Source organism: Thunnus maccoyii, chromosome 1, assembly GCF_910596095.1.
Source record: "Thunnus maccoyii chromosome 1, fThuMac1.1, whole genome shotgun sequence".
Lineage (NCBI taxonomy): Eukaryota > Metazoa > Chordata > Actinopteri > Scombriformes > Scombridae > Thunnus > Thunnus maccoyii.
Window position 1 is genome coordinate 39,386,348 of NC_056533.1, and position 20,429 is coordinate 39,406,776.

At 37.9% G+C, this 20,429-nt stretch overlaps 1 protein-coding gene across 3 annotated transcripts; it reads right to left on the reverse strand.

The window, feature by feature from the left end:
• Positions 1-2,116: 2,116 nt before the first annotated feature.
• LOC121903552 (annexin A2-like) lies at positions 2,117-18,719 on the reverse strand. 3 transcript variants are annotated; one of them, XM_042420702.1, is made up of 13 exons: positions 18,562-18,715; positions 13,119-13,180; positions 11,982-12,075; positions 9,156-9,250; positions 8,493-8,606; positions 7,534-7,624; positions 7,269-7,348; positions 6,454-6,513; positions 5,894-5,987; positions 5,152-5,247; positions 3,815-3,873; positions 3,571-3,693; positions 2,117-2,343 (listed from the first exon to the last, which is right to left on the reverse strand). In XM_042420702.1, exons 2-13 carry the CDS (start codon positions 13,167-13,169, stop codon positions 2,284-2,286), a joined length of 1,017 nt encoding a protein of 338 aa, XP_042276636.1. In that variant the 5' UTR covers positions 13,170-13,180; positions 18,562-18,715; the 3' UTR covers positions 2,117-2,283. The 3 variants fall into 3 exon arrangements, with proteins under 3 accessions (XP_042276636.1, XP_042276652.1, XP_042276645.1); XM_042420718.1 differs by lacking the exon at positions 6,454-6,513 and having other exon boundaries at positions 18,562-18,719; XM_042420711.1 differs by lacking the exons at positions 11,982-12,075; positions 13,119-13,180; positions 18,562-18,715 and adding an exon at positions 11,402-11,555.
• Between the last annotated feature and the right edge of the window lie 1,710 nt (positions 18,720-20,429).

Consider the following 20,429-nt stretch of genomic DNA (forward strand, 5'->3'; position numbering starts at 1 on the left):
CAAAACATACGAACGATTAAAGGAAAAACAACCTGGAGGAGCAGCGGAGGAATCTTTTTAACTGACTTTCACTGGATTTAATTATCAAATATGAATTAATTTCAGATCACAAACACACATCACAAATATGTGTCTATGTGAGGTCTACTGGGGAGTAATTAATAACCAATATTTTCACATCAAATACTGACTTTGATCCAGCAAACACTGAGACATCCTCAGGAGGAAACTACAGCTCAGAGTCTTACTTTCATATGAAAATGTTTTTTACTTTATTTCATCATCACTGACTGTTTTCATCACACACCTTCCTGACGTCATTTCATATTTTATCAGTATAATTTTATTCATAGTGACATTTAACCTTTGGCTTCTCTGATGTCATCATGTTAAATCTCTGATATTATCTTGAGTAAAAAGTTATTATTACTATAATTATTGTCACTCATGTTTGTCCAAATATGTTTCCACAGCGGTGCTAACATGCTAACATGCTAACATGCTGTGGTTTAGAAGATTTAATGTTTATCAGGAAGTGTAAATAATGTAAACCGGTGTCGGAATATAAATCTGGAGGATCGTTACATCATCCGGGAGAGATCGATTAAAGAAAGATTTGAGCATATTTGGGAATACAGAACGAGGAAAAACACTTGAGAAACCATGAAGGAAGTGATTCGAATTAGCATTGATAAATGATTTCCACCTGTAGCGTGTTCGAATGTTGACATTTTCTATTTAGCACCAGTGTTGGACAGTGGTTTGGTGTCTTTTTATTTTAACGTTAGCAGCCACCAAAAGAGGAGAAATGTGACTCGGTTAACTCCAAGGTCTTATTTACGTTGTGTTTTCCTGGCTAGCTTGCTAACATTAGCCATGGGTGAGGCACCTAGAACCGTCCCCCCGATCATACTCTATCTTATTCTCTTCTGTTTTTTTTTTTTTTATTGGGGACTTTGTCTTTATTTGAATCAAGGGGCATGATATAAAGACATGATATTCAGCTATACAAATAAAATTGACGACTTGAATTGCAGCTTCACCAGCGGCTAACGCTAAGCTAGCTGTTGATGGTCAGTAAACACCTCCAAACTGTCGACTAGCTGCTCGTTAAACTACAATGTCTCTTTTTCTTCTTCTACACGTGTTAAACACAGAAGATGGAACATCTTTGAAGTTGTTCAAACTTTGATCAAGCTGATGTAACGAAAGTAAAGCAACTATTTTTCATGTAACTTGTTCGACACTAATTCACACTAAACTCAAAGTACAGCTGAGGCTGATGGGAATGTCAGTAGTGTTATTAAACGTCACCTTCAGCCACATTACTAGCATGGCTAATAAAAATAAACTTATTGTTTTTAATCAATTAGTTGTTTGGTCTATAAATGATCAGAAAATGGTGAAAAATGTTGATCAAAGTCCAAGATGACGTCTTCAAATATCTTGTTTTGTCCACAACTCAAAGATATTCAGTTTACTGTAATAGAGACGAAAGAAACCAGAAAATATTCACATTTAAGAAGCTGAAATCAGAGAATTTGGCCTTTTTTTTCTTAAAAATGACTCCAAATAATTAATCATTTAACAAACTAGTTGGCAACTAATCAATCAATGGTTGCAGGTCTGATGGACACACACCTGTACATATTTAATTATCTGCTTCAAAAGGATTGAAGACAAAATACATGATACAGCTCCGGCTGAAGACAGTTTATTTTAAACACAAGTGAAGATGATTTCATGTAGATTTTGTCAGATTTGTTTGATTAAATTTGACTTGAAGCAGCTGAAAAACAGTAAAAGTTATTGATAACATGAAGCTAGTTTTACTCTGTATTACACATTAAGCATAAATTATATTCTATTCTGTTATGGAGACATTAAAGCTAATTAAACTTTACCTTTTTACACAAGAATTTCACTCTGAATATTATGTTTTTCTCATTTTGCATCTCATTCTTAAAAAATCAGACTTGAGTCCAGCAGACATCAGATTTAACAGAGTTGTTTATGATAAATAATAATAATAATAATAAAGGCTATTTCAGCAGGAAGAACCTCAGTGTGTCTCTGCTGCTCTCTGCTGGTCGGTTTATCAAACAGCACTCAGACACACAAGTGAGAAGTTTTTATTTCAGAAACAGAAGATGGAAGTGGCTCAATCTGCTCTATATGAAACAAAAAAAAAAAAGGCTCCAATACTGTAAGAAGATCTGCAGTCAGCTGACTTTTCAAACCCAGCGGCATTCTGGGAAACTGAGTCCAGACGGAGAGGAGGTCTCAGTCGTCTCCTCCACACAGACTGAGCAGAGCCTTCTGGTAGTCTCCTTTAGTGTGCTCCTGAATGACACAAAGACAACCAGCATTAATATTAATTATAATAATTCCATGATTATTATATCTATATAAGCCCGATGTCATTGTCCAGTTTGAGCTCCTTCTTCTCTAAAACTTTATTAACTTTTTTATTCATCCACAGGGCAAAAACTGCAGCAGCAGAGAAATAAATACAGTAAAAAAGTCAAATATATAAATAAATAAGAAGTAAAAAAAAAATAAGAATAGAAATAAAAAACAAAAAAAAAGTATGTTTATAAGTTTGTATATATGCTGTTTATGTTGTAATACTGTATTTACATGTAAACATGAGAATAATATACAAACACCTATAATAAACGTGTTACTCATGAAGGCTTTTTCATTTTAACTCGTTAGTGAATGTTTTATTTATGTTTTATGTTTTAATGCTGCAGCACTTCGAAATTCACTGTGAATGAAAACTGCAGCACAAATAAAATGTATTATTATTTATAATTATTAATGAGAATAGAAGTTGTTATATTTAACTATGTCTGTATATATTTTATCTTTATTTTAAAATATTAAAAAAAATCTACTTAATTAATAAAATGTATTTTTTTCGCTTCAATCGTTATTCAGTTAAACTAGATAATTAGTTAAATATTTATTATATTTATATGTATTTATGTTTTATTTAACATATTTCAGATCAGAGTTACTGATGAGATTCACAGCTGATTAAATAATACGAGATTTTATTTTATTTTTTGTCTTAAGTTACTAAAATTACGTGACTGTGTATTTATAACTATAATTTGTTTTATTTAATACATTTTTTAAGTCACTGGATTCGCTGATTCAATAACAGGAGATTATTATTTTTTTTCTTAAATTATTAAATAAATTTAATCGAACATTTTGTTTTTTCACTTTAATTGTAATTCTGGTCAGGCTCAGTTACAGTAATTAAATTATAAAATATAAATGTATTTTATTGAATATATTTCTTAGGTCAGATTCACTGAGGCAGGTAATTAAATGACATGATTTGATTATTTTATTTTCAGATTATAAGATTCTTATCAGATCAGACTCAGTGAAAGTTTCTGCTGTCAGTTACAAATTCAAAAAATAAAAATTAAACTGAAATTAATTTATTTCTCCAGTGTATCTGCACTGTGGTGTGTTCACTGGTCATTGCCTGAGTGGGACATTACAGTGGTCTATCACACACACACACACACACACACAGACTGATAGACTCACAGCGATGGTCTGGTACAGCGATCTTCTGTGCTGCTTCTTGAACTGTGTTCTGATCTTCATCAGGTCGACTTCACAGCGAGACACCATGATCCTGGTCACCACCTTCTCCTTCGCACCTTTACTCTGAATAAAAACAAACGTAACACTTGAACACGGAGGACGACAAACGACCGAACACAGACAGAGCAGACGGACCGACTGACTGACGAGTCTGCAGCTTGAATTTTCAGTGTGACAGTTTTACCTTCATGGCGTCACTGAGTCTGTTGGCGAAGTACAGCTGCCTGTTTTCAAAGCACTCCACTGTGAAAAAGAAGAAGAAGAAGAAGAAGAAGAAGAAGAAGAAGACAAGCAGACGTTTAATACACTTCTGATGTCATCACTCTGTCCTATATAGTTATAAAAGCAACAATAACGACTTTATAATGCGTTAAATCACGTCTATGTTTAAATCACAATATAATAATAATCCTTTAAAAACTCTGCCTGCAGTGGTGGAAGAAGTATTCAGACCATTTATTGCAGTAAAAGTACATAAGTATTATGAGCTTGATGTAGTTAAAGTATTGCAGTAAAAGTACATAAGTATTATGAGCTTGATGTAGTTAAAGTATTGCAGTAAAAGTACATAAGTATTATGAGCTTGATGTAGTTAAAGTATTGCAGTAAAAGTACATAAGTATTATGAGCTTGATGTAGTTAAAGTATTGCAGTAAAAGTACATAAGTATTATGAGCTTGATGTAGTTAAAGTATTGCAGTAAAAGTACATAAGTATTATGAGCTTGATGTAGTTAAAGTATTGCAGTAAAAGTAGTGGTTTGGTCCCTCTGACTGATATATTATTATATATGACATCATTAGATTATTAATAGTGAAGCATCAGTGTTAGAGCAGCATGTTACTGTTGTAGCTGCTGGAGGTGGAGCTAGTTTACACTACTTTATATACAGTTAGCTAGTTTAGTCCAGTGGTTCCCAACCTAGGGGTCGGGCCCCTCCAAAGGGTCAGCAGATAAATCTGAGGGGTGGTGAGATGATTAATGGGAGAGGAAAGAAGAAAAAACAAAGTTCTGATACACAAATCTGTTTTCAGTTTTTGGACTTTTTCTCTAATCTTTGATTTTTGCTGAAATATTGGATCATTTGAACATTTATTGAAATGAAAGCATGTGAGAAGTTTAGAGGGAAAAATCACTATTTGGTGGAGCTGTTAACAACTCATAGACATGTGAAATGTGACCCCGACTACACACTGCTTTTTGTAAGACGTCAAAAGCCAAAAAGGTTGGAAACCACTGGTTTCATCTTTAACAATGTGTTGTATTTTAAAAGCTTGTTATATTATCCATTGTGTCAAATCTTCATCTGAAAAATAACTAAAGCTGTCAAATAAATGTAGTGGAGTAGAAAGTACAATATTTCCCTCTGAAATGTAGAAAGTAGCATCACATGGAAATACTCAAGTAAAGTACAAGTACCTCAACATTGTACTTAACTACAGTACTTGAGTAAATGTACTTAGTTAGTAGTAGTAGTACTTTTTTTCTGCCTGGTACTGATGTGTTTTTTGTTAAACGTACCCAAAGTGAGGAAGGACTTCTCCAGATCTCCCTTCACCTCCTTCCTGATGCTCTCCTTCATGTCGTATGGACTGTAGCTCTTATACCTCTCAAACACTGACACACAAAACAGACAAAACACGTCAACATTTAACCAAGACACGTTATTTCATTCATGGATGCAGGGAGCAGAAAACATGTTGCCACGATGTCCAGATATTTATGGACATTTTCAGTATTTAGAAATCAACTTACTGTAAACCTGTAAAATGACTGTTTAGAGGTAAATTCTGACACTAATCCTTTATCCAAAACCTTTTGTAACCTCACGCCATCTTTGCTATCATCTGTTAGCTCTGGCTCGCTAACATGACACATATTTCAGCTAGTAGCAGTGACAACATAAGCACAGGCTACAGTTAGCTCTACAGATAGTGAGAAGTTGACTGTGAAGATCTGAAAACATCAACCAGCAGCTCACAAGCCCCCTTTACACAAGAAACGTTAGCATAATTTTTTTTTTAAAGTAATGTTAGCATAAAAAATAAAAAAGTAACGTTAGCATAAAAAAACAACAAAGTAACGTTAGCATAAAGAAACAGCAAAGTTAGCATAAAACATTTAAAGGTAGCATTAGCATAAAATAAAGTTACAACAAAATAATTACAGGTAATGCTAGCATAAAAAATAAAGTTACAATAAAATAAAAAGTGAGTGTGTGATGTCAGTCGTGCATGTGTGCAGTGTTGTGGGTGTCGCTCACCTTTCTGCAGGTGGGGGACGCTCCTCTGCGCCATGATGGCGATCCAGGTCGCCACGTCGGTTCCCTTCCTCTTCACGCCAGCTTCATACAGAGACTGAGAGGTTCACAAGAACACAAAATTCATCGTCACACCATGTACAACATTTATTGATTCCTAAGTGATTTATTGATCAATAGATTCCTGATTAACCTCTTCCACTCCAGCCATATTTTGGAGTAAAAATGAAAATGTCTGCAGCTCTTGAACCACAGTGACTATCTGCATGAATAAAGTCTTTCCAGAAAGGAAACCTGACAAAGTTTCTTGTGAAAGTGTCAGAAACACTTGAGGTGACACAGAAAAAAGAGCAGAAGGTCTGAAGTCAGTAAAAACTGAAAAATGGGCCAAGTAGTGAACACTGGCGTCCGAGCGGAGTTAATGAGGTTAAATACGATCCACTGACTGATTGTGTTCGCTCTCTGTTAGCTTCACATTCAGGAGATCAGCACAAACACAACTATAGCTTTTTAGACATCACACGTCTCTACAAGTCTGTTAACGTCGGGATGGTTTGACTCACTCTGGCGTCATCGTCAATCATCTGATAGTCGACCACATTCGAGGGTTCATCTCTCTTCGTCTGTAGATGAAACGAGATTCGTGTCAGTGTAAAAATGTAACTGGATGTTTAATCTACCGAAGGAAACAAAATGAACTTCAGTTCAAACAATAAAGTCGTATTGTTAAGAAATTCAATGTAAATGTTGTGAAAGGAACTCAACCTAAAAACATTAATCTTACAACTTGAAACATTAAAAAGGTTGAAGAGTCATCACTTGCAAAGAGTTTGAGACAAAATTCAGCTTCGAAATTTCTAAAATTATGAAATTAGTTTAAATGATCAAAATTTTATTAAAACCCATGAAGTAACACAATGTTCATATAACTTTTTTTTTTTATATCTGTCGACTCAGATAAAGACACTCTCATCACAGAAAATGGATCTGCAACAAGGTGTCACTAAATACGAACGTTTTCACCAAAATGGATAAAACTGTATCATTGATTTATCGTAGATTTAGTCTTTGTCTGTTGTCAGTTTGTCTATTTTATGCTGATCTTTGTTTTATATTCTTTCAGTAACAAACAAAAAGATCTCAGAATTCTCTTATATATTGTGTTGTAAAGTTAAATGAAGATAAATAAGATAAAATAAATAAAACATAGAGCTGCAACAACTCCTTAAACTCAACTCAAACCGATTAATCCATTAAAATAGTTGGTGGTTAATTAAACAGTTGGCAACTAATTGATTAATTGACTAATCGTTGCAGCCCTAATGATAATATAAATATAAGATAAATGGAAGCATGTGTTATTGATCTGTGGACGTACCTGAACCAGAGCCAGCAGCAGTTTAGCGAAGTCTCCTGACGTGTCTCCTGCGATGTCTTTCTCCAACTCCTTCTTAAACGCTGCAGAGAGAAAAAACACAGATGATGTTTCGTAGTTTGCTACTAGATGTTGCTTAAGAGACTTTTTTTTTTTTTACGTTACAAAGGCTTTAACATGTTATTATGTTTTCATATTTCTTTTTCATAATTCATTTTTGTTGTGTCAGATTTACTGAATATTGTTGGAACAAGATTTGCACACTTACTCTCTCTGTAGACCTTCTTGATCTCCAACAGCTCTTCGTTGTTTCTGGAGCAGACGATCTCAATGAGGGTTTCCTCGTCTGTTCCCAGTCCCTGGACGGAGAAACAAGCACTGGGTAAGACTCCTTATTTTACCCAGAACACTACTTTATATTAAATAACAGGCAGTTTTATAGGTCAAAGATATTATAGAACCACAGAGTAGGGAAGCCACCGCAATTCTCAGATTTCAGCTCGGTCTACTTTATCGCCGTCTGTTCAATTAAATGTCTTCTCTTCAATCGTCACTTTGGCTTTTTCTAAGCAGACATTTAGACTTCTGATAACATGAAGAGCACAGCTGTTGCTAATAACATTAATGATGCTTCTATTCTATTCAAATGTCCCCATAAACCAGAACAGTGAGGCAGCATGTGATTTACCAGGACCTGAAACTGAATTGATTATCAGAAAATGCCAATAACAATAATAATAATAATAATAATAATAATAATAATGACTACAGTATTTTACAATAAAAAAGCACAAACATTTAGACAAACCAGACTTACAGACCAGTGTAAAGTCTGTCCCGAGGGAGACGCTAGAGGAACGGTTCATCTGTAATTTAATTTGTTCATTCACTTTGTACATTTGACTTTGATATTTCTCGGGTCATGGGGGTCACCAGAAACATTATTTATCATCGTCTGGAGACGGTTAATATCAACAGTGAATTTTATGGAAGTCTGTTGAGGAGTTGAGATTGGTTTAAAGTGATGGTTGGAGGATCAGTTGCTGGTCAGTAAACACTGTTGGAGAGTTATGTTTTGTTTTTTATTCTGTAGAATAGTTCACCAAAGGTTATACGAGATACTAAACTCGCCTGTCATTGTTGTGATAAAGAGCGCCCTCTACAGTCCTGGTAAAGACAGACATCACTTATTCTGTGAGGAAACAGATTTATCGAAGTGACTCTGACCTTCATGGAGGCTTTGAGCTCGGAGGCATCGTACTGAGCGGTGCTCTTCATCAGACCCAGCATCAGCGACTCCAGAGAGCCGGACAGCGCCCCCTTCAGGGCCGCGATCAGATCCTAAAAAAAAAAAGATTTAAATATGAAATTTAACGAGAGTAAGAGTCTACAGCACTACTAACAGCTTTATGAGCAGGTATAACGTTTACCACGTTCATCGTGTTGGTTAAGCGTGTTAGCATGCTAACTAATTAGCACTAAGTATTGGGTCATAAACCAAATTGTTGGACAAAAATAAATGTGGATCAGATGATGGTGCAAGGTTATTACAGTTCATCCTCTGAGGGGAACATGAACGTCTGGACCAAATTTCACAGCAGTCCATCCAATAGTTGTTGAAATATTTCAATAAAGTACCAAAGTCAGTAGAATATATCAGCTAAAATATCTGTCACTGTGTTAGAAACAATCATTTAGCATTAAACAGAAGGTACGAGTAGAGTTATGGCTATGTTTTATAGGAATAAACATATTTTATTATAATGTTTCATAATAATGTAAATTGACTGACCATTTTGAATTAAAATGTCACAGCTGATCACCAGCGCAGAACACTGGAACATATATTATGTATATTTATATTTGTACAAAAAGAGAAACATGTTTAACCTTCTTGGCGAGCCGTTCATAAATGAAGGCGATCTCTCTCCGCTGTTCGTAGCTGCGTCTGGTCAAGATGTCGATGATCGTCTGCTCATCCACACCTGCAGGGAACAGGTTTAATATTCAATATTTGTTTTTAAGTTCAACTTTAAAAGCTTTTTTAACTCATTATGAAGCCACTGGGGTTTATTTGGGAAGAGATAAAAAATATTCTGACATGGTAACACCTTTTGCAAACTCTGCTGTTGGGGGCTGAAACTTTTAACCCATAGGGGGCAGTCATAGTCTGTCATAAATGATACTGTGTTTTACACTTTAAAGATCTGCAGGCACTAAATTTACTACATTAGTCTGGTTTTAGTGGAGGATTTTATTGTTTGTTGATTTAAAAACTGCAGTTTTTGAGACTTTCCTTCCAAGAAAAACAACTGAATCAGTCACTTCAGCAAACATCTCAGTTACAGCGCCCTCTAGGGGTCGTAGTAATGACAGCTTGTTTGGCAGAGATTGTTTTTTTTTAAACCATGCCATGGAGGAAATAAATTCATGACGAGTGTAAACAAGTCCAAAGCGTCCTCCGACATCTGTACTGCAGAAACGAATATGTCAAGCTGCCAAATACCACCGTCACAGAGGATGAGGAGCTCAAACAGACAAACAGACAGTCACATAAATGCTCCAACAGCCTCACAGGACAGTTATATTCAAAAAGTATTTTTCCAAAAACAGTTGTTGGAAAAGGGTGGGTCGTCTTATAATCAGGGTCAACTTATAAATGGAGACCTGTGCTGTTAGAAAACCTCGAGCCTGAATCCGTTAAAGGTTCCCTGTGGAGTTTCTGACCTCTAGTATTGTTGTGGATCCGTTTTTTTATGAGTGGGTTCCTGTTTAGTTTGTCTAATACTTATTACTGCCAAAGCTTTCACATTGTTCCACTGCCAACAAAGGCGGAGAAGAAGACTACTACCTTGTAATAAAATTAGCTTTGCAAATGTTTTTATGAGGAAGGAAATGCATTCAACAACCTGAAGGATTCACACAATGAGTTTTGGTGCGAAACACTGAATGTAGAAAAGTTTGTTTAGAAGAAAACTCCACTGAGCAGCTTTGATCTCGTTAGTTACTGGCAGATTTTTTAGCTCCTGACTCTCCCAGTACCTCCATATAACTGAGCTACTCCCAGCTGTTTACATTCAGATGAGAAATATTGTAAACCAGTGAAGTCCTTCAACGTTTCTATATGTTTTTCATTCTTTAACCTCTGCATGTTAAACTCTGAGCTTCTGAAATGATCCTCTGACTATCAGCAGCCTCTGATAGTCTCTGTTTCTTTGTGTCAGCTCTTGAAAAACACAACGGAGGAAAATCTTCACTCTGCAGAGGGACGTCCTGCTTTTTACTGCAGCTCACACACAGGAAGCCAAGTGAGAGCAGCTGGAAAATCCTGCAGCTCTGTGCTCCAAACACAAACATAAACACAGCCGAGTCTGAACTCAACCAACCAGCTTATAGGTTTGATTCCCAGGCCATGCATCACTCATCTGCAGTGGGTTTGTGTGGCATCTGGAGATAAAATTCCTCCAGCTTTAGTCAGTTTCTAGTCAGATTAAAACATGATGTTATGGTTTAAACAGCTCATACAGGGACAGAGGCCAGCTGGTAATCGGATATCTAACAGGATGAAATCAGACTTTTGGCCCGTTGTCCTGAATGAAAACTGAGATCTGCTGAGAGAAACACTGCAGCCGTCTGCTTCCAAAACACCTCACATAGAAACAAGAGTCAAAGACAAACAGCTGGAGCTCTCAAGTCTTGGCAAAAGTTGATATAAAAACTGAAGAAGAAACTACAACTCACAAGGTACATTTCTGTAAGAAACATCCAATCATAGAGCTTAAAACAGTCTACAGATTAATTATTGCACTCTGATAACATTGCTGGGCAATATTTCAAAAAATCATGAATATTTATGCAGCAAAACCAGAGATACTGTCTTATTTATTCCACACATACTTCTTCCTTGTCAAAACCTGGCGCCTATATTACCCACAGTGCACCTGGAGATTGTGGTGTGTTATGCTAGTAGCTGTTAGCCTCCAGCAGAGGTCTTCAGCCCCGACCGACACTGACTCAAGTGACATCATCGGTGACATCATCAGAAAGCTTTTTACATTTTTTCAAAGGTCAGCATCGTCAGGACAGCTTGTTAATGGTAAAAGGGGTGAAGTCGTGAGTTCACCAGTTGAACTCACCTCTACGAGCAAATACACTGATCGCTTTAAATCCTGGTGTGAGTGGGACTTCAAGCCGTTCATGTTTCAAAGTTATCCACCAGGAAAGTGTGTTTGCACATATTTGCCGACAAAGTGGCTTGATGACGTCACATTTCATTGTTTTAAAACCTCGACATTCAGCAGGTTTTCAGCCAGATGACTCTGAGTTTTTTTGTTGGAGCTTCTGCATCTGGACTCAGCTGTGTGATTCAGGACCTGTGTTGGTTTAGCACTGAATGTGGAAGCTGACTCAGCTCACACTATCCTGATCTATTAATACATGAAGGGAAAAAAACAGTAAATTTACCCAAATTAAACATTGATAAAAATATTCTCCAGTGTTGAAGTCTCATTTTTGTTGACATAAACTGAAAAATTAAATTGAATGTTTGTCACTATCTTTATATTTAAACTCTCTGACTTCATGTAAACCTTCGTTTGCTGCTGACATTCAGTAAACGATCTGGTGATGGAACAGTCAGATCACAGTTACATAAGTCTGAGATCTGTGTGGAAACTTCCAGAGAGTCTGGGGGGGGGGGTTATTGGACTCTCTCACCTTTAGTTTTGATGGCCGTCTCGATCCGGGCAGCGTCTTTCTCCGGGTCGAAGTCTCGTACCGGCACCACGGTGGGGAATTTGGGTTCCACCTCCTACAGAGGACAGAGAGGGAGACATGTGACCTCACAGTCTGCTGCTGTTCAGAAACAACATGAGGAGACAAAACACGTACGAGACCCGAAAACACCGTGATTAAGATTCAGAGATCCTGCTCTGTTGTGATGTCCGATGTGTTCTTGGATTTTCTTTTTCAGGGGGAAGGTTACAGTCTCCTCATCATCGCTCCACACAAATCTGATGTTTTCAGCTCTTCAGTGACGTTTAAGTCACATGATTCTCTGTCTCAGTCTGTTTACATCTGATTTTTATCCACACAGTTGCTGTTACACCTCAGACAGGAAACACTTTTAAAGATGTTTTCAGTGTTTCCACTAAACAACAAACACAGGTGGGTGGACATATCATCATCATTTAGAGAGATTTCTATATTAAAACATCATGATTGACTGTGTCGAAAGCACCAACTACTCCTCCTTTGTCAAGCCGAGATTTCATTTGCTCCATTAAGTTTTATCAGGTTTCTGGTTGTTCAGATGAACTCTGAACCAACCTTTAAACCTTTATGTGCTTTATGACAGCAGATAAACCTGCAGAGCCTCCACAGGGTGGATCCTCTCAGTTACAGTCATAAAACCTAAAGATTAGAGGCAGAGCTGTGCTGGTAAACTGGTATATACTGGTTTTATAGTAGTATACACTGGATTTATATTGTGTATATAATGCTTTTACAGTACATACTGGTTTTATACTGGTTTTACAGTAGTATAGTAATATATAGTATAGCTATTTAATTGACAGTTTAGTTTTTGTTTTTATTGTCAACCTTTTTGTACGTGGAGTTATGCTACTTATTTTCTGATCTTTATATTTGCCTTGTTTTGCTTTTTCTTGTTTTATCGTTGGTTTTATCACTGTTGTTGTTATTATTGTTGTTGTGTGGATTCCAAACACTTTGTGGAAGCTAACAGGATCCAAATAAAGAATAAAGAAGTTTGAGGTGGGTCACATGGACAGATTTAATGCTGAAATAATTATATTGATGAAAGTGTGTGTGTGAAGTCATCAGACGACTCACCCCTCCGTACGACAGCGTCAGTTGGCCCAGAAACTCAGACACCAGCGCCATGATGAGTTAACCTGCAGAGAGACCAGAGAGACAATGTCATATGACCAGACATCACCCGGGGGAGGGAACACGTGTAACACACTTTAAACCTGACAAACATGATGAATTTATCACATTAACAAACCTGACTTGATGATCTCCAGTATATATACCACAATATATACTCATACTATCACACGTGGTGTACATACAGTATAAACAAGCAGTAGTGAACAGTTGTGCAGGTTTAAGGCCACAAATTAGTTTATATACATTCACAGAGCATTTTATATAATATAATGCAGTCACAGAATATATTTTACATATATTATTGTAAACTTCTATTTTATATTATTTATGTTTACTTAATTTTTGTGTATATTTTGTAATGAACCATAACACCGAGACAAATTCCTCGTATGTGCAAACCTACTTCTGACTCTAAATGCAAGTGATGATCCTCCAAAGTTACAGTTAAAAGGTGTTTTTAGTGAGACGGGACAGCGTTCAGTACAACAATGAGAAGCTGTAACTTTAGAAAACATACTTAATTTGACTCGGACTGCTGAGGCTTCATTTTACCATCAGCTGAACTTTGACATGAATTTTTACACAGAACGAGGACACCGCTGTATCACTTTACTTCCAGCTGTGTTGAGACGGGATCTCTTTACAGTCAGTGTAGTCAGGAGAAAAAGTTACAGCAACCGACTGCAAATATGGGTGTGTGAGCTTTGTTTTAAGACTGGCTTTAAAAAAATGTGAACCTGTCCTTTAATTTAATGTAAAGGCGCCTTTTTCTTTCTTTTAAGCAAATTTCTGAAATTTTGTTGAAAAAAAATGTGATTTCCACTGAACACCATTAGTGGATCTGCAACATTCAACAATACTTCAGAACGTTTGACTCTTAAGGTTAACCCTAACCCCTAACCCTAAACCTCTAACCCTAACCCTAACCCCCAACCCTAACCCTAACTCTAACCCTAACCTCTAACCCTAACCCCCTAACCCTAACCCTAACCCTGACCCCTAACCCCTAACCCTAACCCCCAACCCCTAACCCTAACCCCCTAACCCTAACCTCTAACCCTAACCCCCATCCCCCTAACCCTAACTCTCTAACCCTAATCCTAACCCTGACCCCTAACCCTCTAACCCTAACCCTAACCCCCATCCCCCTAACCCTAACCCCCTAACCCTAACCTCTAACCCTAACCCCCTAACCCTAACCCCCATCCCCCTAACCCTAACCCCCTAACCCTAACCTCTAACCCTAACCCCCTAACCCTAACCTCTAACCCTAACCCTAACCCTAACCCCCATCCCCCTAACCCCCTAACCCTAACCTCTAACCCTAACCCTAACCCCCATCCCCCTAACCCTAACCCCCAAACCCTAACCTCTAACCCTAACCCCCTAACCCCCATCCCCCTAACCCTAACTCTAACCCTAACCCCCTAATCCTAACCCTCTAACCCTAACCCCTAACCCTAACCCCTAATGCCTAACCCCTAACCCTAACCCTCTAACCCTAACCCCTAACCCTAACCCCTAATGCCTAACCCCTAACCCTAACCTCCTAACCCCCATCCCCCTAACCCTAACCCCAACCCTAACCCCCTAACCCCCTAACCCTAACCCTAACCCCTAACCCTAACCGTAAGGTATATCTATGTGTTTAATGAATGATTTTGTTGACTCAGACCCTGTGTGTGTGTTTTCATCAGCTGTAGTGACAAATCAGGCACAACGTGGTTTTATACACTACTGACCCTCCTTAAATTTTTCTTCTTCATTTTTTGTCTTTCTTGCAGAGTGGAGGTCTGTAACCATGAGTGGCAGCAGGACATGAACATTTAGTGAACAGTAGAAGAAGATGAAGCACGAAACATGACGTCAAGGCGTTTTAGAAAAATGTTTCCATCAGTTTTCCTCAGATATTCTGTTGTTTGATATTTAAAGTTTTCCACTTCTGCCTCCAACATTAAACCTTTTCTGCAATATTTCCTTCTTTTTAGGATTTTTTATATGCATTTCCACTCAGGTTTTTTATGTTAGATCAGTTTCTCAGTGACTGTCAGAACAAACTACAGATTTGACTTCCTCTCCTCTTCAGAGTGGAAACATTTAATTTCCTCTTCAGATTTTCTAAAAATGGGCGAGCAAACAATAGTCTGTGAGCATTTATAGCTGCAGGATCCAGATTCAGAGAGCTACAGGATGTAAACACTTCATAGTTCATTCAGGTGTGTTTGATTTATTGACCGGGACGTACCAGGGTGTGTCTGCAGGAGCGGCCGGCGTTCAGATAAGGAAAATGGATCATAATGTAACAGTTTTGAAGGAACGCAGAGGCTGTTATGTAACACATTAGAAATTAACTGGAAAGCCCTCTCGACTTTTGACCTGCTTGCAAAACATTAACAGGAAGCGTGTGAGGGTCAGCGTCTCCTAGCAACAGCTGGCACAAACAGACCTGAAGCTGAGTGTCAGTCCGAATTGTCTGCTGTTTGTTGGGATTTAAAGGGGAATGACACCATTTCTGTCTCTAAACACATTTCAGATATGTCAACACTTATTTCTAAATGGCCAAAAGTATGTGGACAGCTGAATAGACGTGATATGTAAAATGTAATTTTGTAACAGCCTCCACTCTTCTGTCTTTCCAGCAGATGTTGGAACCAGGCTGCAGGGTTTTGTTCCCATTTAGACACAAGAGCATCAACACTGATGTTGGTGATAAAGTCTGACTCACAGTCGGTGTTTCAGTTCATCCCAAAGGTGTTCTTTCACACCAAACTGGGAAAAACATTTCTTTATGGAGCTGCTTTGTGCACACACATAAGTCTGGTTTCCATCAAAATGTAGTTCAAATTTTAACTGAAATTTCTGAAAATCAATAAAAGAAAATATGAATTAATGTTTGTTTCCATCCACTTCTGTTTAGTGAATATTAACAGTTGGGCTCATCACAGTAAAGAGTTGGTGTTGATTCTCCTGTCGAGTGCAGTAAAGCACAAACAGAAGAAGACAGCCAGAGATGAAGTGATGGAAACATGTCACACATCCTGGTGATGGAGAGCGTGATGGACAAACAGCTGACATCACAGCTTCTTGCTGTTGGAAGCGTTTTGATAGCAGCTCTGTGTCAGTTATACAGACACGTACTGAACGCTGCCCAGAGACCAAGAAGAGAGCTGACAGTGAAAAACATCTGCCACCATGTTGGGTCTCTCCAGCGGGACAGAAGCTTCAGGGACGTTTAAGTCAAATGTTTCCCATAAGACATCATTTTTTCTCTAAATCTGTTTCCATTTTGCTTTCATCCAGATGTCAACATTTGCACCTCATCCAAGTGTTATGACTTTTTTTTGCAATATTTCAACTTTTTTTTTTAATTTACAGTGTTTTCACTGTTTTTATGCACAAATTGAAAAAACATAAAAAAGTGTAGGATGGAAACACAACTATTGTCATGCTGAAAAAGGGAAAAGACAAAAACAAACTGTTGATGCAAAGCTGTAAGATTACTGGTGACTAAAACATTTAAAGATTTCTCCTCATTAGAACTAAGAGGCTCAAACCAGGAAAAACAGAACCAGACTAAAAGTAAACTAAAGTATGTTGACAGGGGTGTCCACATACTTTTGGCCATATAATGTATCAGACACAGAGAGAAGCAAGGCTCTAATTATGTCATTTCAATGCACAAGTTAGTAATTAGCATGTAGCGGTTAGCATGTAGCACTGCTAGAATATAAAACTATGAAAACAAAATGAAACGACTGGCTTCATCTGATTTATCCTTTATGTTGGTGGTTTTCTGTCAGTTTACAACATTATGAATAACGTGAACCGTGTGATTCTTTTCCATCATGTTTATTGTTAGTTTTTGTTGTGCAAATTAAAAATAGTTTTAGATACAAAAAGGCAGTGGGAAAGGCTTCTCTGTATTTCATCTGTTTGGCTGTTTTTCTGTTAAATACTCTGTATTTTGTTTTCTAAATAAATACCAGATGAGTCAGATTCTTTCACAGGAGACATTTTGACTCATCAGAGCTGGGAAAGAACACAAAGAAGAATGTGTGGGGAAAAAAGACGACGTCTCTGGTTCTTTTTTAAAAACTGTCCACCTTAATTAAACCTCTGATCATAAAAATAAATAATTTCTATCCTGTCCTGTGACACGACCACTAATTAATCATGTTATCAGTGAGTTATCAGCCTGTGTTTGACTCTTGGCTCCACCCAAGAAAAATGTAACTATAGGTCATAAAACAACCTATAGTTACGTTTGAGTGAGAGATGAGATCCAGCAGCCGTAGTAATTATGACCATTAGTGACGCAGATCAGATGACGTCTATATAAGGTGACAAATGTCCATATTTGGAGGAGGCGGGTTGGGTGGATGGTTATTAGAGACTTAGCTGTTTGCTTCCCACTTCAACCGCGATCTGGACATTTTGTTTAAAACTGTAACGTGGTGTTTACTGTTGCCGTGACAATGAACGTGTCCCAACATTACATCATAAAACATCATTATTGTTTAACAGTGACATGTAACGGTTTTGGAAACATTACGCTCCAGCAGGTCCAGCAGGTGTCAACGAACTATGTGGTCGTTTAACTTGGAGGACTTGTTGCCTCTTGGCCACGTGCAGAACGACACTCATTTCAGCTGAACCCTAAACTTTCATTTAGAGTTGTAAATGCTTCATCTGTTGCTAAAAATGTGCAGATCTGCTGCTACAACAGCCTCTACTTCTGGGAAGACTTTAAAGATAAATGTTTTGCAAGTTAGTGTTTGGTTACAAAACTCTTCATGCTTTGAAATAAAAGCTTTCAGTCACTGGTAAGTCAAGGCGAGTATTTTTTCCAGTTGTGTTTGTTTGTGAATCGATTTGATTTGTTGACTCTAACACCGTCTTACTGTTGTCTTAACTGTCTTTTTATGGACCTCCAGGACCAGCAGCAGCTGACAGGATGAAGACATAAAGAAAAGCAGTGTATAAATTTGTCTCTGTAGAGTCTCATGAACTCTCCATCACCTCTCTGTGAAATGACATGAACATGATACTCTGGTAATTGCAGGCAGCAGAGAGCTGAGCGGGTCTTCAGGGAAGACTTTGCCCGGCCGCACCCAGCGAGCAGCAGCCTGTTATCACATCTGCAACGTTTGATACGAGTCTCTTGACAGAGATTTTAGCTTTTAATCAATTCTTCACCAATTCACTGAGACTGAAAGACCTGTTAGACACAGGTTTCTGACAGTTAAAGTGCCAAAAACATTGAAACTCTTTCTGTTTTGTGAGATTTAACAGGTTAAGCATTCACCTCTAAGTTCTTTCAGCACATCAAAAGTGAAAACTCTGCACAAACAAACAGCTGGAGGTGTTTTTCAAGTGTTCTTACCTTCAGAGATGCAGTAGTGAGCAGCAGCAGCTCCGTTATGATCCAGGACAGGACAGGGTGTGGTGTTTAAATACTAGCAAACACACACACACACACACCCACACACACTCCCCTCTACTCTCTCTGACTCACACACACACACACACTCCCCTCTACTCGCTCTGACTCACTGGATGGGACTTTTACTCGTGGACATAAATTCCTCACTGGGGTTCAGATTGGTGCGCCTCGCCTTGCCTCGCCTCGCCCACTCTCTGTTATTTCCAAGGACGATACTGGTCTCTGATTGGCTGGCAGGTGTCCAGTAAAGTCTGCAATTGTGTACCAACGACCAACCAAAGATAATAAACTACATGTTTCCATAGAAACAATACTGATGCTTCCATATGGGAGTCTGTTATTGTCTGTGTGTGGACACCTTAGAGTTCATTATGTCTCTTTATGGTCAATAACATCCTCCCAGGTGTCCACATTGATCTTTGTGATGACGGTGGCGTCCCTAATCTCTGAGACTCTCCCACCCTTCCTGCGGTGACACACCTGTCCTTTCACCTGTCCTTTCACCTGTCCTCTCACCTGTCCTCTCTCACGAGGCTTGGACTGGGATTGTAATAGTGGGTGGGGCTTGTTTATGTACATTCCTGAAACTTAGTGACCTTGATCAGATCCGCAGATGGAAAAAAACAGATTTTTAATTTAACAATATGTGAGAATTGTCACATATATCAGCCACATCTGCTGAACTCTGTGAACTTCTGGTTACATGTTTATCATCAAACTCGTCATTTCTGTCATTATAAGAATATTTTAAGAACATTTATAAGAATAAATGTATCATTTCATACAAATCTCAAACACATGACGCTGTAAAATAAATGTAACGTTAGCACCAAGCTAACAGATCAGCGGGGCAGCGGCTGTGTAGGCAGATCGCTCCGTATTTAGCGGCTCTGGTCGCTCCTTCATCAGCATGAAACATGAGGTTTAAAGACCTCAAACTGGAACACAGTTAGTTTGTGGATTAGAATCTTTATTTTAATGACATTTGATAACAATATTTTCAACATTTAACTGTTTCTACAGGATCAAAAACCTTTTCAAACGTCACAGTGTTAGACACTAGTGTTGGTTTACAGAGATGGAGGCTCGTTTACTTCTGCCTGCAGTTTTTTCACCCTCCTTCCTTCAGGCGTCTTTACACGATGCGATTTTGGGCTTTCTGAGATAAAAGTTGACACTAGTGAGAGAAATGTGGTCAAACTCTGACAAATTCTCACCACTGCTGCTGACTGAGTGCTGCTACGACCCTCAACTACAAACCGACCAATCAGGATATGACATGAAATGACACTGATTACACTGTGTGGCATTCTGTAAGTGCAGTTTTTAATAAAGCTTAAAACACACTCGTTCTCCAACATGAAATTATTTGTTCAGCGACATAACTCATATTAGAGTACGTATAATAATAGGGAAATAGTCCTCCTTGTTGGCCACACAAGAGAGGTCAATTATAATTAAAGCTGCAAGCAGCGTTGGTCGGGACGTTGCACTCTGGCCCGTCGGGATCAGATCATTTTGCTTTTTAAAAATGAGGGAAATTTCTTATAAGTGTGGTGTGCTTTTATTTTGAAAGTTTGATTGACATGTGTACTGTCAGATGTGTAGAGACAATAAGTAACTGCAGCTGGACAGAAAAATACTCATATATTTGAACGGAGAGTGTGAGCGAACCTACACCTTTTTGATCATTTACTGCTTCCACATAGTTTTAGATACAAACTTCATTTGAACTTTAAATGAGTCACGAGACTTTGACCTACAAATCTTGAATTTATATGTTTTTTCTATCTTTTATTGTTTTTGAG